Source organism: Mesoplodon mirus (genome assembly GCF_964341445.2).
Source record: "Mesoplodon mirus genome assembly, chromosome: 14".
Classification (NCBI taxonomy): Eukaryota; Metazoa; Chordata; class Mammalia; order Artiodactyla; family Ziphiidae; genus Mesoplodon; species Mesoplodon mirus.
The window spans coordinates 53,573,179-53,591,558 of NC_138990.1; the positions used below are offsets into that span (position 1 = coordinate 53,573,179).

General features: G+C 42.0%; 1 protein-coding gene across 3 annotated transcripts in view; it reads left to right on the top strand.

Moving 5' to 3' along the window:
- CRIM1 (cysteine rich transmembrane BMP regulator 1) overlaps positions 1–18,380 on the top strand; it is a 209,741-nt gene that overhangs the window by 84,727 nt on the left and 106,634 nt on the right. For 2 of the 3 annotated variants that reach the window (XM_082641894.1, XM_082641895.1), the window contains exons 3-4: positions 10,555–10,797; positions 11,860–11,980. In XM_082641894.1, the coding sequence (XP_082498020.1) occupies positions 10,555–10,797; positions 11,860–11,980 (364 nt within the window). The remainder of the gene's footprint in view (positions 1–10,554; positions 10,798–11,859; positions 11,981–18,380) is intronic. The other variant, XM_082641896.1, reaches the window with a different exon arrangement.

The window sequence follows — 18,380 nt, forward strand, 5'->3', positions numbered from 1 at the left end:
GATGTTGCCTTCCGTTTAAACGCTACCCTGGGGCATTCTTCATTTCTAATGTTTATGCCTCTATGACATTTTCAAGCTGTTATGAAGATTCCTCTTAAGATGTTGCTGAACTGACTATACAAACTTTAGTTCATTTAAGTTTTCATCATTAGTCATTTGTCCCATTCTTTAATAATTTTCATTCTGTTTTTTTTTGTTTTTTTTTGTTTTTGGCTGAGTTAGGTCTTCATTGCTGCGTGTCGGCTTTCTCTAGTTGCGGTGAGCAGGGGCCACTCTTCGTTGCAGTGCGTGGGCTTCTTATTGCGGTGGCTTCTCTTGTTGCAGAGCACAGGCTCTAGGCACGCGGGCTTCAGTAGTTGTGGCACTCAGGCTCAGTAGTTGTGGCTCGTGGGCTCTGGAGCGCAGGCTCAGTAGTTGTGGCACACGGGCTTAGTTGCTCTGCGGCATGTGGGATCTTCCCGGACCAGGGCTCAAACCCACATCCCCTGCATTGGCAGGCGGATTCTTAACCACTGTGCCAGCGGAGAAGTCCCTTCACTCATTTTCTGTGGGCTTGTGTTTATGGCAAGGAGGGGACACGAGGTTTTCAGAGAAGGCTATAGTTTATTAGGTGATATTAATCTTTTTGAAACCAATCTTCAGGTCTTTTACATTTATCCAAACTATCCTTAGGCCTTACTTTATTGCCAGATTTAAAAAAAAATAAATTCATTGTTACATATTGAAAACTTGTTACTGTGTATGAAGACATGAATATAATCATTTGAATGGCAAATCCGTCTGGGAGTAAACTGAATACATGTTCCTGGTGTGAATTAACAGATGATGAGATAAAATGTCTCTGGACTCAAAATTCTAATAAACTTTCATAAGTTAGGGTTTTTTTTTTTAACTGATGAACCTACATTGACATGTCATTATCACCCAAAATCCATAGTTTACATTAGGGTTCACTTATGGTATTGTACAGTACTTTCTATGAGTTTGGACAAATGTATAACGATGTGTATCCACCATATAGTATCATACAGAAAAGTTTCACATCCTAAATATCCTCTGTGCTTCACCTATTCATCCATAAGTTAGGATTTTAAATCCTGGAGGATGCACACAGGTCTCGTTCGGGAGCTAATCTCTCTCCCACTCCCTACTCCCTCTACCCTAGCACTTACCACCAGAGGCAGATGCTGGACACCCCTTTCAGCTTTTCTCATTTCTCCCAGGAAGATTCCAGAGAACTTGTTGATTCAGATTTCCTAAGATTTAAAGTAGCTTCCGATCCCCTGGGAGTATAGGGGACTGCGAGGGTGGTGGGTGGCTAGAACAGTGAATAAACCCTTACTGTACATTGGAGTCATCAGGGAGACTTTAAGATACTGATGCTGGGGTCCCACTTCTAGTAATTCTGATTTAATTGGTCTGGGATGTATTCCGAGCTTTTGAACTTTTAAAGTTCCTCAGGGGATTCTAATGTACCGCCAGGGTTGAGAATCAAAATTCTAGCATTGTGGTTCTCAAACGATAGTATGCATGAAAAATCTCCTGGAGGATTTGTTCAAGCACAGACTCCTGTGCCCCACCCTCAGAGTTTCTGATTCTGCAGGTCTGATGTGGGCCTTAGAGTTGCCTCTCTAGCAAGTTCCCAGGAAATGGCTGATGTGCTGGTCCACGGACTGCTGTTTGGGAACCACCAACCTAGAGCAGTTTATCTCATCTGGGAATCTTGCTAAAATGCAGATTCTGATTCAGTAGGCTTGGCACGGGGTCTACGCTTCTGTAGCTCCAACAGGCTTCCAGCGGTTACTGATGCTGATGCTGCTGGTCCAGCAAAGCTCTAATGGAAAGCATCGTTTTCAACCCAATTCAGTAACATCCTGCCTAGAAAAGATGTGTGGTCTGTGAGACTCCTGGAGGTACCATGGGCTCAGCATACAGCTTGGACCACTTGGAGGCAGGCAGAGATCTGGAGGGCTTAGTGCTGCTTTGGCATTTGGCCAGCTGCCGTTTGCCAGGCTGTTTGAACGTGCCCCTGGTGAAGCTCTCTTGTCAGTAGAGAACTCCATTGTAAAGATTCCCATTTTGCTTGAAGGAGTAACACAGTGGTCCTCAACCCCAATCACACAATAGAATCACCTAGGGAGCTATAGAAACAGATATTAATTCCCAGGCTCCTTCCCCAGAAATTCTGCTATAATTGATTGGAGGTGGAATCCAGACAGTGGCATTCTTAAAAGCTTTGTAAGTGATCCTAATGCACAGCCAGGGTTGAGAACCACTGAGTTCAAGGATCACATGTTGTGGTCTTACAGATCATTTAATTATTTTTCTTTATATCGGGCTAATTTATATCCCACTCTGGTACAAACTAACTTTATTAGGTTTTTGAAAACAATTTAATGTGACATGTTTAACAAACCACCAGGGAAAGGCTCTGTGTAGATGCCATCACTATTAAATCCTAAATTCAGAGTAAAAGAAAGTGCTGGGAAAGTACAGCTGGTGTTTCCGAACGAGCTGAAATATGAAATATTTCTGGGACTGTATCAACAAGCCTAATTTTTTCCCCTTGGGGTTATGGTTGTGTGGAACAAGTCTTCACCACGAAGCTTGCCAAAAAAGGTTATGATAAAATCATGGAATGTGAATGAAAAGAATTCACAGTGTAACTTTAAAGGAGTCAGCCTCTGAATTTAAAAGTGCAGGGATGACATGTGTCTCGCACTTGTAGTGGAAGTCTTCAGAACCGAGTAGTGCTGGTGTAAGAGAGCCCCTCCTTTATGTCTGTATGGCCAACAAGCAAATGAGATGGGGAGGGTGGCCAACCAGAAAGTGATGAGGACACAGCCGAAGACCCTGCACGTCTTTATCTTTGCAAATGACTTTTTTAAAAATTTATTTTTGTCTGCGTTGGGTCTTCGTTGCTGTGTGCAGGCTTTCTCTAGTTGTGGAGAGCGGGGGCTATTCTTTGTTGCAGTGCGCAGGCTTCTCATTGCGGTGCCCTCTCTTCTTGCAGAGCACGGGCTCTAGGTGCGTGGGCTTCAGTAGTTGCAGCACACGGGCTCAGCAGTTGTGGCTCGCGGGCTCTAGAGCGCAGGCTCAGCAGTTGTGGCTCACGGGCTCTAGAACGCAGGCTCAGTAGTTGTGGCACACGGGCTTAGTTGCTCCGCAGCATGTGGGACCTTCCCGGGCCAGGGCTCGAACCCGTGTCCCCTGTATTGGCAAGCTGATTCTTCACCCCTGTGCCACCAGGGAAGTCCCTGCAAATGACTTTTGCATTCTATACTTGAGCAAAAATGTAGCCATTGACTCAACATACAAATATCAGGAAAGCTGAAGTTACTTTTGCTCTTGGCATTGTGGACTAGTGTGAAGATCGTGCTTTGGAGGCTCTGCCACTTACTTTGTGACCTTGGCCAAGTTTCTTAGTCTCTCTGTTCCTGTCTCCTCATCTGCCAAGTAGCAATGCCGATTTCATCTCTTTCACACAGGAGTGGGAAGGGGTGTGAGCACGAGGTGAGGCATGGCACCTCACGGAGAAGGTGCCTAGTTGGTAGATCTTCTTTCACTGCTCTAGTAGCATAATCATGAGAATTGAATCCTTAATAAGAAACATCGTCCAGCAAAATGTTTTTCTTATAAGTCTTTACTGGTATTTTTTACCTGTGACTTATACTAATTCAGATTTCTTCTTAACAATCACGAGGCAAATATTTTCTACGTGGCGAGTAGGTTTGTTCTTGCCTCGGAGCCTTTATTCTTGCTGTTCCCTGCATCTGGGACACCCTTGCCCTGCAGTTTGCCTGCCTTCCCCCTTCTTTCATTCAGGTCTCCGTGCAGGTGCCATGTCCTCAAGAGAGAGCTGCGTCACCCACCTGGCCAGTGCATTACAGTTGTATTGTCAATTCTGCTTCAGAGAATTTGTCACCATCTGGCATTATACTGTGTAGTTCTTTGTTTATTATGTAACTCCTCTAGAACGGTAAATCCAGGAAGGCAAGCAAGGACTTTGTTTTATTCCCTGCTCCAAGCCCTGTGCCTAGAATCCTTGGCACATGGAACTCATTCAGTAGATATGTGCTGAATGAATGGGTGAAGGAAGGATTCATAGATTGCATCTCAGCTGGTACCATGAGGTGTGCCTCCCAGGACCACCTAGTGGCCACTGGGATACCCTAGGCTGATGCCATAGCTACTGCAGGACTTAAGATTCTAAAGGAGTGAGGTTATAAAGGAGGGAGATTACCAGAGTAAGGTATGGGGAAAGCAGTGGTCCCAAGCTCTTCCCCTCTTAACTCTATGTTCTATCTTCTAATTCTGTGATATTAGTTCTAATCCAAATTTGGGGTCCCTTTAAATAGCTCCATAGTTGGAACTCCCAAGAATTGTCTCAGAATGATGATGGGTTGCCTGTGTGCCTGTGTATTGTATACGTGAGAATTGGGATAGATTTCAGCAAAGCACAGAGTACCCAGCAGCACTGACTTTGTATTTGCCTATCTAAATTTACTGGTCCATTTTACGTGGCCTGTTTTTCCATTAATAAGTGTGCAGCATATCTGCTGTTATTTTTAAGTGGCCATTTTAAGAGGTTTTGAAGGAGGAAAAATGCTTCAGTGTCAGATGTGTGAGACTCTACAGAAATTAAATAGCTAGAATGAGAATCTGGCAGTATAATTTTTCTTTTTTTTTTATTTAGTAGTTTATCATTCGTCTTTGGTTTTCTTTAAATCTGTGTTTAAAGCAGAAAACCCTTGAATGCATTTGCTGCTTGTAGATCATGGTTTTACTTTTCCTGTTGACATACGGACCTGGAAAAAGGCTACAACTGGCCAAGATGCAGGTTAAAGTGACTAGGATTGATATAAACTTGCCATTATTATTGTAAACTCACTTTAATACTGGGTGACCCTGTCAATATTTTGAGGACTAACCTCTTAAAGGGAGATAATTAGTATGATGAAACCAGCTTATTTCCCTTAATTACCTCTGTTGCAAGTGATCCTGTCACTTTAGTCTTTCTATATCTGGGGCAGTTGTTTTTGTTTTTGTTTTTGTTTTTGTTTTAAGATGCCAGTTGCAAAGTGTTGCCTGGGCAAGCAGGTTGAAGAGCTTGTTAATTAAGTTAAGTACTATATATAGACTTGTTAGACACCATAGGGAAAGAGTAAGGAGAGGCTTCTCTTCAAATGGACAAAATTTAAAATTCAGAGGTAATGTCAGAAAAGCCTTCTAAATGATAGAAAATATATGGTGTGTCTGTAGTTTCCTCCTTATTTTCTCCATGGAAGAGAGATGGAGTAGAGACACAGATGAATAAATGAAATCGACTGCAAGAATTATTTAGAAACAGGCTGAGAAAGAAGGTTTTAGAAAAACAATTCCTGATGCTATGGTAACCATAGCTGGGTTCAAGTGACAGGCTGATAATGGGGGGAGGGAAGGATGCTGGGTGAGCGTTCTAGATAATCTGTTGAAAAGTGAATAGAGGGTAGAATGAAGAGGAGAATAAAGCTAAGAGACTTAACGATTACAAAATTTAAAAAAAGATTTAGATCTTAGAAATCTACATTCTTTGAAAGCATCACTTTACAATTTGCCAAGTCAGTATAACAGGCTTGAATCTTCTGCCTGCTAGTCATGAACTTAACAACACATCCTTGAAAAATTAAAGTAAAAACTGTTAGAAATATGAGGAGAAGTTGCTGGTTCATAGTGGGAGATTTTTTATAGATCCTTCTTGGAAATCAGTTAAAAAATGTAAGATGTAAGCAAGCTGAATGTCATAATTAAGCCTGATTTAATAGATTTGCAAGTTTGGATTCAATAAACAGAGAATACGTGTCCTTTTTAAATACTCATGTATTCAAAAAGTCGGCCATAGGCCACATGTAAATACACGCATGCCAAAAAAACAAAAACAAAAGATAAACTCAAGAAATTAACAGAAGTAAAAAATTGTATAGCCTACATTTTCTGGCAACAGGGCAGTGAAACTATAAATTAAACTGAAAAGGAAAGCCAAGGAGAAGGAAAGGAAAAAGGAAAGCCATGCAGAAATTTATTAGCACTGTCCTAAAAAGTCTTTAGTTAAAGAAGAGATCAAAATTGAATTAGAAATGAGTTACATTGAGAGTAGTACGTATCAAAAATTAGAATATAACCAAAGCAGTATTTGGTTAAAGTATTAAAATCGTAATTAAAGTTATTCACACTTCTGAGAAAATAGAAGAGACAGTCAACTAAGCATCAATTTTAAACCTAGAGAAAAGCCAGTTAAACAATCTGAAAGACAAAGAAGGAAGAGATTCAAAAACTTGAGAGAACCCATGAACACATAAACCACAAAAAAGAAAGCTTGCTCCATAAAGCCTGAAATGAATTTGTAACTCTAGATGAATGAGGTATTTCTTAATATATATATTTCTTAATATATATAAATATATGTTATATATATTTCTAATATATGTTAGTATAGATAATTCTAAAAAAGGTGGAACACCTGAATAATCTAATAACCAACAAAGAAATCTGTCCTTTCCTCCTTTAAAAATACACTGAGTTCAGATAGGTTCATGAGTTATATGAAAACATCAAAGAATAGATAATTCCTGTGGTATTTGAACTGCTTTACAGCCGAGAAAGAGGTAGAATGATAAATAGGTCATTGAAAAAGTTAGTATAACTCTGGAACCAAGACCAGATGAGGCCAGCACACACACACGAAAAGAGAGAGCTGCAGGCTAATATTACTCCAGCTTATTAATCTAAAAATCTTAAAATGTTGGGAAGTCACACCCAGCTGGATCTTTAGAAAGAGGGTTTATTCTAAGAAAACAAGGCTGGTTTAAAATCTACTAATTGATTATATTAGTAAATTAAAGGGAAAGCCAATATAAATCTTGAGAAAAGTTGAAAAAACATTTATAATAAGATTTAATCCTCTTATGTGGTACCTTAGGTGATACCTTATGCCACGTGTGTTACTAAGGCAGGTCTTCAGAAGTAAATAAATCTCTCAGGGCTTGAGCTGCAAAATACATATCAGTCGGTGACAATGTTGGGACTGTTAAAAGAAACTTAAAGAGCAGAATAACTAGGAAGATCTAATATGTCGGGTTTTAATGAAAACATCTTCCTTTGAAGCTTATGTTTTAAAAGTCTGATTATACATACCAAATATTTTCTAGAGTAAGAATGTAAAAGAATGTGATACAGAATAATTTAATTAACAGCACATTAACAAGAGTAGAAATTAAGTGCTGTTTGCAGTTAAAGTCATAGCACTCATTAATTATGAGACCATGTGTTTGTGTTTGACAGATAAGACATCTACTCAGTGTGCTTTACACACTCCATCTCCCATACAGCCAAGATTCGCTTTCTCCTCCTCAGCTCTTTGATTTGTTCTGCCCACGCTGATGGGGATCCAGGAGTGGAATTCCTCTTAATTCTGTTCTCTTCTGAAGACAGTTGCTTGGGCTTGTAATATGAAAATTGGGTATATGTATCCTCTGTATATCCTGCTGCAGCCACACTGGCCTCTTGCTCCTCTTGGGACATGCAGGAGTGCAGTAGCTGTGCCCTCTGCTGGAATGCTCTTCTCCCAAGTATCTCCATGGCCCACCCTTCACTCCTTCAAATCTGTTCAAACATCAGCTTCCCAGTGATGCCTATTCCGACCAAATTGTTTTGTTTTTTGTTTTTTGTTTTTTAATTTATCTTTGTGTTGGGTCTTCATTGCTGTGCTCAGGCTTTCTCTAGTTGCGGCGAGCGAGGGCTACTCTTCATTGCAGTGCACGGGCTTCTCATTGCAGTGGATTCTCTTGTTGCAGAGCACAGGCTCTAGGTGCGCGGGCTTCAGTAATTGTGGCACGCGGGCTCAGTAGTTGTGGCACACAGGCTTAGTTGCTTTGTGGCATGTGGGATCTTCCCAGACCAGGGCTCGAACCTGTGTCCCCTGCATTGGCTGGTGGATTCTTAACCACTGTGCCACCAGGGAAGTCCCCCGACCAAATTGTAACTGCCCCCCACTTCTTCCATGCACTCTAATTCCCTCTTGCTCTGTTCTATTCCCCCACCCAGCACTTACCACCCTCTGCTACTATATAGTTTGCTTATTTATAATATTTATTGTTTATTTTATATCACCCTCCAGTGCATTGTAAACTGTATAAGGGCCAGGATCTATGTTTGTTTTCCTTGTGGTGTATCCCAGGCTGCTGGAACAGCAGGCACTCACGAAATATTTTTGAATGAATTTACTAGAACTATGAGTATGAAGGCTCTCCTGTGCTCTCTTTTGATTAGACAAGAAATAGTTACAGAAGGAAGATGGATGGTGAAATGAAAGATACAGCAATCAAGGTAGAAATGACCTGAGGGACACTTGATTTTGGAAATAGACCTACTTTTGTAATATAAAGAGCTAAGTGGACTGGAAGTAAGAAAGCTTGGTTTCTTGCTTTAATTTTACCACTGACCTTAGACACATCGCTTGAATTCTCGGGCCTCAGGTTCTTTATCTACAAAATAGACTAAAATTTTTAGTTTAGAAGGCTGAACTAGGAGACCTCTTGCATCTAACCCTGCTTTGTGCTTCTTTGTGGGTTTTACTTTAGGAAAGACAGAGCTTATGAACGTACCCCAATACTACATGGCATTATTTTCACCCAACATTTTCCAAACTCTTTCCACTCAAGGTCATGAGGCCATGATGATGTGCTTTTGGTTTATTTAAGACTTTTCTTTTTTTTTTTTTTTTTTTTTTGAGTTTAAAAAGGTATTATTCTTTATTTTTAAAAATAGTGATAGGGCTTCCCTGGTGACACAGTGGTTGAGAGTCTGCCTGCCGATGCAGGGGACACGGGTTCGTGCCCCGATCCGGGAAGATCCCACATGCCGTGGAGCGGCTGGGCCCGTAAGCCATGGCCGCTGAGCCTGCGCGTCCGGAGCCTGTGCTCCACAACGGAAGAGGCCGCAACAGTGAGAGGCCCGCGTACCACCAAAAAAAAAAAAAAAAAAAATAGTGATAAAATATGCATAATGTAAAACTTATCATCTTCACTATATTTAAGTGAAGGCATATTAATGCCACAGTTCAGTGGCATTAAGTACATTCACATTGTTTGTGCAACCATCACCACCATCCATCTCCAGAACATTTTTCTTTTTTTTTTCACACATACACACTGTATTTTATTTTTACAAGAGATAAGTAAACTGACGCCAAGCATTATAAGTGGATGACCACAACAAAAGCAACAATGATTGCAATTACCAAGCACGAAACACACTCATACTATGTATGATATTGACATTCAGTTGAGTAACCTCCACTGTAACAGCTCCTTTACTTTGCAGTGAAAATCGATTTGTATATTTTTTGCCTCTGAGTCCTTGTGGGATTTTTTTTTAATTCAAACAGAAAGTCACAAAAATTATAATCATCCTCATCAGTTCACTCAGTCCCATGTAATTAATTTTTTTTTCATCTTGATCTTTTGTTAGCACTTTTATGAATTCATCAGTTTTCCTTTAGAGTTCTGAAAATGCTTCTTCATTCGGTTCAGCAGTATAGTCAGTTACCAGAAACCTGTACTTGTCAGAGTCTTTTCCATGAATTCCTTGAAGATGAAACCCTTTTATAGAAACATTTTTGCAAAAGCATCAGAGTACACCCAGAACTGTCTGTATATGACAAAAGACTTAAAAATGACCACGGTTAAAGATTTGATGAAAGTTCATAATAATGCAATTGACAAGGGCCTAATGTGGCTATAAGTTTCTTAAAAGCTTAAACCAAGAAACTGAGCTGTGGACTGGGGCTCCAGAAGCTAGGGCTTTGCTTGATTTATTTTTCTTATCTGTAAAATGGAAGTGCAGCAATAGGTTGGTGACATAATACTGTAGAGAGGAGAATGAAGTACATTTGATGGATTTCTGCGAGGGATAGAAACACACCAGATGCCATTTCAGGAAATTACACGGGAATTTGGCTCAATATCCATCTTGCTAAAGCTTTCATATCATCTTAATTGTTCATCTCCTCAAATTTCAGAGCTTGGAGGTCGAGTTCCTCCGTGGTGATTGTCATGCATCTTGTCTTCAGTCCCCAAAGCAGCCATTAGGTATTTGTGGGCCTGTTTTGGTGTTTAAATGTACACTGTTTTCAAAGAACGGCCCTTAAAACTCCTCTTAAACTTAAAGATCTTTCCACTGGTCAGTGACTGAGTCCTGTTTTCAGAGTCTCCACGTCACATAGGCATCTTCCCTCTGCCTTTCTTCACCTGGTCCATGTGCTGGACATGGATTGTTCAACACAAGGGAGGGGACGGGCCGATGGAGAAGGCAGCTTCCACCTCTCGCTCTGGTGTCATGAGCAGGTCACGGGAAAGATTTCCATGGGCGGCTTAGCTGTGTTTGAGGGTTCTCACCAGATTTCTGTCCCTCCTGTACTCTTTGTTAGTTAGTCTATCATCAGGGCTGCCTGCACTTATGGGGAAAGTGCCCCATGCTGCCCCTGGGCCTGTGCTAAACTCTTTCTCTCCCATTTAGAAGAGAAGCCAGATTGCTCCAAGGCCCGCTGTGAAGTCCAGTTCTCTCCGCGTTGTCCTGAAGACTCCGTTCTGATCGAGGGTTACGCCCCCCCCGGGGAGTGCTGTCCCCTCCCCAGCCGCTGCGTGTGCGACCCCGCGGGCTGCCTGCGGAAAGTCTGCCAGCCAGGATACCTGAACATACTTGTGTCCAAAGCCTCAGGGAAGCCGGGAGAGTGCTGTGACCTCTATGAGTGCAAACCAGGTATGCACGGGCTTGGTCCCAGCAGCCTCGCTGCTTTGCATCAGAGGGCAGCAGCAGCCAGCCTTCCCCCGCCCCCCGCCCCACCCTGGCCACTTGACAGTGGGATGCTGCAAACCTGCTACTCTGGGCTCACAGCGGCCTGGCTTCTGCCCTCCAGTCAGAGAACCAGATAATCCACTGGTACCGGAGTGCCTTCAGAGAGGGACCCTGTCTTTTTCTCTTTTCTTCTTCTTTTTTCTTCCTTCAAAGTATGCTTGATGGGGGCAGTAGGGTGTCAAAATTTATGGTACTGTGGTTGCCTGCTTCATTCCCCCAGAGGGAGGTCATCGTCCTCATTTGCAGATATATCTGTCACTTTAAAGTATTACATTTAAAAACAATCATCATACGTAAAACAGAAAGTTATTTTTAGATAAATATATGCATCAAAATGCCAGATATTTAATAATGAAATACTCAGCCCCAGTCTTCCTCCTTGCCAGCTCCCCACCATCCGTCCGTTAGCTTTATAGCATGTGCTAAGTCATCTTTGACTGTTTACTCAACTTCTTTGCCACATTTGTTTTGTAGTCATGTCCCAGCTGTTTCTGGATCCATGGTATTTCTAACATCTTTGTTCTTGTGGCTGCATTTCTAATGTGGTCTGTGAATAGGTCTGGACTGCAGAGATTTCCTCTTCCAAAGTTTCTAACCATGGGTCAGATTTTGTTTAACTGCTTGGTAAATGCTCAAGCCAAGCAAGCCCTTGTTCATCTCTTGAACTGTTTCATCAGAAATGCCTCGGGCTGATCGTCACCATCCACAGAACCACCACTGGTTTAACTCTCTGTCTTTCTCTGTGTCTTCGTCTTAACTCTTCAGTGTCTTGTTCCCTTCTTTTCTTGAATAGAAGATTTGGGTCATATTACAGTTCTCTAACGTTGATGGAAATGAAAATGCCAGTGCTAAGACAGGGTTTCCAGGAAGCAAGGAAACTACAAAAATTTGAAGAGCCAGTGTTTCATTGGGGACTCAAAATGCAAGGAAACGTAACGGTGAATGGTGCCTCTGTTTGCCCCCCAGTTTTCAGCGTGGACTGCAGCACTGTGGAGTGTCCCTCCGTTCAGCAGGCCGTGTGCCCCCTGGACAGCTACGAAACTCAAGTCAGACTCACAGCGGATGGTTGCTGCACCCTGCCCACAAGGTCGGTCCGTCATTCGTTTTTTACGCTTTCTCCTCTGTCCTGTGTGTTAGCATCACTAAAGGCACAGTTTCAGGCATGCCGTTTGTTTTCTCCAAGGGTCAGAGAACCCTAGTATCCTCCTGTTTCTATGGAGAAATCACTGAACGGTTACTATGACTTGGTAGTTTCCATGTATCGTTCCTGGGGCCAAAGTCAACTGTCCTCAGGTTAAGTCCCTGATCCTTAGAGGTTCCTCAGGTTGGGGTGCCTGTGCACTTTTGCAGGCTGCAAACTAAACGGGCATGTGTGTCCCTCAGTCTGGAGCCGGGGAGGCAGCAAGGTATCGATCCATAGTAGGCATGTCATTTGATCCTGTGCAGTGAATCTTACAGGTGTTTAACCATTGTGTCCAATGGGGTGAAACACTGCATGCATCATAGAATTGCTCCCCAGGGATCCTTGACGTTTGCAATCACACATCTACCCAGACCTATAACTTGCTGAGGCAACAAGGAGTTTAAATTCCTATAATGCTTTCTGGAGGAACAAGCACATCTCTCTTTGGCTTGATGGGGAAAAAGCTGCCGTCAGTTTAATCTTAGTAGCAGGACATCCCCTTAACCCTGCAGGGCCAGACTTACTCCAGAACGCAAGGGTCCCCAGGCCCCATCCTTGACAGTCTTCATAGCACCACCGTAGAGCTGGGACTTTGTGCTTTGCTTTGGGAAAGACCGTGCTTGGAATCACAGGGTTTACGTTCTATTTCCCCTGCTGAGTACCCTCCCCTCTTTCCTACCAGGTCCTCTCCTCCATCTTTCCCAGGTCACTAAGTCATGATTTTGACTAAGCCACCTCATTTCTTTCAACTTTTACTTTGCACTTAATATCCAGAGTTAACATAGTACCTTCCTTAACCCCATAACTAAGCTCTCTCTCCCTCAGACCCTGTGCCAGGCACTTAGCATCTGTGTTTGTTGCATGAGTAATTGTGATTAAACAAATGGTTTGCTGAGGTAGGAATGTGTATGGTCTGTAGTTAAGGAAAGTATCAGTCATTTGTCCATGATTGAAGTAGACATCCAGAGTTTGTTCTGATAACTACTTTTTTCTTCTTCCTTCTCTTAAAACATGTTAATTTTTGGACATTTACTAGCCATTGTTGTGTCAGAAACCGTAGGATTCTCTCAGACATATTTTACAGGACTTGCCCTATCCTTTATAGTGCATCATAAAACAGGTGCAGAGATTTTTGTGAAGGTAAAATACAGTGGCGTAGCACTTTCTTACGACACTACGTTGTGATAATTTATGTGAAGATGTTTGGAAAGGGTTGAAGTATTGTGCAAACATAAGGTATTACTAATCAGTAAAGGAGGAAAATGGAGTATTACTAACAGTGACAGATGTCCCTTCAAGGTCTTCATGAAAAGGAAGGTGGCACGCGATATTAGACCACCTAATTAATCAAAACTAAGCCAGTTGTCAATTAACAAGACCTTTAGAGAGCAAAAGGGACATTTCTCAATTCACTGTTATAAATGTAATGTAGCACCATTTGTATGTAGGAGGCACAGTAGGCTATTTTTTTCACTCTAAGGGGTCGAAATGGATAGAAGCAACAGGAAGACATACTTAATTTCAATTTAAGGAAAAAAAATTTCTTACAACTAATGATGTACAGTCATACACTGGGCTGCTTCCTGAGATAAACTGAGCTCCCTGGGGCCGGAGAGACTTCTTTCCGTCTGGATGGCCACCTTCCAGGAATGCTTAGAAGAAATGTTACCTTGGAAAGGAGGTTCAAGTAGAAGCCTTCCGTTCTTATCCCCAAGCTTCCGTGAGTCTGGTAAACATAAACCTTAGGGTGATTATTACGTATTGACCTAATTTTGACTTTGGCATTCAGAACCAAAGGATGTTCAGTTAAAGGGCTCTAATGAAGGAATTGGAAGCATGGAGAAGGAAGCCATCCAAAAATCCCAGGGTAAATTATTTGCAGGGAGGGATAAGTTCTCACAGCTCTTTGGTTTCCTGGATTTTAAAGTCAGTGACCCTTCTTCCCCTGCTGCCCCTTCTCCACATGCATCCTGTGTTCCCACCTGAGCTGGATTCCCCCCATCCCCCAAGCTGTCTCGGGCTCTGGGCCTTTGCGTTTGCAGTGGGCTCTTCCCTGCTTGCCTTCCCCTTCTACGAACTTCTCCTCTTTCAGGACTACATTTCCTTCTCTTTGAAGGGTTTTTCAGTCTTCAGCCCCTGAAGATGACTTAGGTGTCTCTCCTCTGTTCCCTTGTAATCTAATTCCCATGTATCTCTATATCACAGCCCTTTTCATAATACATGGAAATCACTGATGTTTTTGGTCCGTCTCTCCTACTCTGTGTGCTTCTCAGGGAAGGGAGTATTTTATAGCCTCCGGTACATAGAACAGGACTTGATATAAAATGGTAACCTACATTTATGAATGAGTGAATGGATGAATGAATGAATGAACAGGCCCACTACTGGCCATGATGACTTATATGTTGAGGAAGAGAAAAATTATCTTCCTGCCATTAGGTGGTAATACTACTCCTTGTCTCACTCTAAAACCCTTGCAGTTTTCCCCCAACCCCCTTCTTTATGGCCAATTCTCAATATTGCAGAAATCCTCCACTCCAAGCACTGGGCTCACCTCACAAAGCATGAGATGCCTTTATCTCTCCATTCTACCTTTTCTAATAGTATTGTTCATCCTGCAGGACTCTCAGTTAAATTCTACTTTATCCACAAGGTCTTTGTTCTTCAGCCGACACCTGTCTCACTCCTTAGGTACTCGCAACATATCCTGTCCATGTTGCCAATTAATCATATACTTCCTTGCATTGTTATGTAACTGTTAACACAGGTAAAGTCTTGTCTCACCAGCTAAAGGACATTTCTACAGGTCAGGAATTGTGTCTTCTTTCTTTTCCTCTGTGTATGCATTAATTATGAATGAATCAGTAATGCAGAATACACTCAGACTGTGACTTAACCTAGTTGAGCATATTAAATGGGTTCCCACTTATTAAGGAGGATGACAGACAGGTCATACTTTGATAAGAGAATAAAAACCCAAACAATCACGTGAAAGTGGAAATAAAAAGAAGAGAGCCTAATATGTTGTAACACTGGTAGTATTTTAAGAAAAGAAAACTACCTCACTTTATCCTTGTGTGTGATCCACGTCAGTTTTCTCTTTTGAGACCATGATTAGGTATAAAGAAGAGCATTTTAGAATATGCAAAGCCCTGTTATGATGACTTGACCTTTACCAGCATATTTATAAAGAGCACTGTTAAGAAATTAGAGCCATTTGAGATCAAAACTGATTGTGTGGCGAATTCAGGGGGAAAAGCCCTTTACAGTCAGGACAGAGTAAGATAAGATATTGGAAACTTTAGCAGTAGAGGCTTTCCTTAGGTGGAAGTCACAGCCCCTTTTTTGTAGGACTTATTATACTTGCATAGACTAGAAAAGGAATCTGTGGACATTCTGCCCTCATCTTAAAGAATAAATCCCTCCCTCCTTCATTACCATCCAAATGGAATTGCCATTCCCAGTGAGACTGTCACCCGTTAAGGCCCCTGACTGCCCTGTTTGGGTGTAAGTACTTGCTCACTTTGTGAATTTTCTTTTGAGTTGCCTGTTCTCAGTTCATTTATTCATTCAGTTATTCATTCATTCATGGAACATGAGCTGAGCTCTTCCAAGTGATAGATACTCCCCTCCAGATGTCCTTATGGTGCATGGATACCTCTTTCCACTTCCATGCCTGACAAGTACTGGTTCTCCCTCCCACCTCTGCCCTTTCTAAGGATACGTTAGTCCTTCTCCCCTTGCTGAGTCTCTGCTTTTTCTTAATGGCCCATCCTTCATTGTCCCCTCTTTTGCTGTCTTTTCTCCTGAACTTCATCCTGTTTAGATATAATTCTTGGTGATATAATTATCATTTTTAAATCTGCCTTCCCTCAACTTGGTTTCGGTGTCCAAGCACTCTGCTAATTCTTTTCATCCTCTTCTCTTCTGTTGGTGCTAGAATATGTTGTGAGGTCTATGGCAGCTCATCATAACTTTCAGGAGATAGTGAAAAGGAATGAGACTTAGTGGCTCTGGGCCTTAAACTGGGCCTGAACCCTGCGTGATGACAAAAAGGAAAAATGGGACTGTCCACGGGGCTCATGACACCTCATGGTCTTTGCAAGACCCTGTGTGCATGTGTGCATGCCAGTGCCTCCATGCAAAAGGAAACTTACAAAGAGAAAGTTATGTCAAATGCTTTGATCAAATGATGTCTTTGCAGGGAAGGAAAAACAGGAAAGTCTTTAAGTAACATCTAGGTGGCAGTAACAGTGACAGCTTAAACTTGTCGTGTACCTTGCTGTTTCCAAAGCATTTTTTACTTTTGCTGCCCTCATTTTGTCATCTTTCTGACTCCATGAGAAATTTATGGAAATGAAAACAGAGGTTGAGAGATTAAGTGACTTGTGCAAGATCACAAATGTTTTTTTGGTACAAGGGACAGAGCAGGTCCAAATCTTCAGCCAGGTTCTTTGATTCAAAGCCCTATACTCTCCAGTGCAGTTTTTTTTTTTTTTTTTATGTATACAATGTTTTGTTGTTGTTTTTAAGTTCAGGAAATATATCAAAGAATATGATTTTATATCTCACTATCATGTTTGTTTATATCAGCATAGTACATATTAATACAATATACCCATGTTTCAGTTACACATTGCTGTGTAACAAGGCACCCCCAAAAGTAGTTGCTTAAAACAATGAAGATTTATTATTTCTCATGCCTCAGTGTTTTAACTGGGAGGTTCTTCTGTAGCCAGCTGGTGGGTCATCTGGGGCTAGATGGTCTATGGTGGCATCATTCTCACATGTCTGGCTGGAAAAGCCTGTCACCCCCTGTGTGGTCCTTCATCCTGGCTCCTTTATGTGATGGCAGAAGCAAGGGAGGAAGTAGCAAAGCCTTAAAAGAGACCAAGAACTTGGAAGTCACACAGCATGACCTCCACTGCATTCTGATAGTGTAAGCAACTCACAGGGAGAGCCTTCGTTCAAAGAGTGGGGCAGTGGATTCCACCTCTTGATGGGAGAAGCTGCAAAGAATTTGTGACCTTTTTTTTTTTTTTTTTTTTTTGCGGTACACGGGCCTCTCACTGTTGTGGCCTCTCCCGTTGCAGAGCACAGGCTCCGGACGTGCAGGCTCAGCGGCCATGGCTCACGGGCCCAGCCGCTCCGCGGCATGTGGGATCCTCCCGGACCAGGGCACGAACCCGTGTCCCCTGCATCGGCAGGCGGACTCTCAACCACTGCGCCACCAGGGAAGCCCTGTGACCATTTTTAATCCACCATAACATACATGTCATCAAAATAGGGGCCTCCTTAGGTTTCATTTTCTAATGGTCGAAAGTCGGTGGAGTGTTGCAGCTCTGCGACCTTTTTCCAAAGACCAATGTCCTTCTGGCCCTGGGACTCAGGGCCCTCCTTTCTCTCAGCTGCTCTGTTTCTGCTTCTCCCTTCACTTGCCAGTCAGCAGTTCACCTGGGAGTAGATAAATGATTTAGGAGCCTCTGAGCACCACCTCGACTTTAAGCATCATTTAGCCAATCATTATTTTGAACTCCTCTCCTTATGGAATGTTGTGACTATCTAGTTAATCTTGGTTTTCTCTCATCACACAACAGGGAATGCCATTTTTGGACGCCATAAGATCTGCCTGATAAAACCAGGTCAATTTTTAAAACAAACAAACAAACAAAAACTTTCAAAGATGTACATAGTAATTCCCTTGGTAATGGTTGATTCTGGAATGGATAGTTGTCTGAGAGAAATAGACCCACCCGGTGTGGCTGGAGGGTAGATCCAGCCTGGGCTGTACCTCTGTGCATCCCATGTCCTCCTTTGCCGGCCAGCTTAGACTATTTATTAAGAAGAAAGCTCCCAGATCATGTTTTGTTTTTTCTCTGCACTCCTCACCCTTTGCTATCCCCGATGTATGTGCTGCATTTTACGGAGTTTTCCCCTTGCCTCTGTAATTTTTCACCAGGCTTTTTAGATACAGGTTCACAGGGGAGAAATTAACTAGTTAAAAATCTAAAAAGTAATACCTTTACTGTATTCCCTTTTACTGTAAGTCAAGTGAGTGTTTCAATATCCTTATGCCTTTTGCTCTGTTATGTAACTATTCTTATGTTTTTATTAAGAAGATGAATGAATATAGTATGTTATTGACAGTCACCCATTCTAAATTTACTTTGATGAGATTTGTCCCCAACTTTTTGTTCTGAAACATTCTGTTGTCAATTTCTGTCTCTAAATATCCATTCCTTAATAGTTATTTAGAAAAATCCAATCCAGTTATTTTGAGGTGGAAATAAATTGTCAGTGTTTA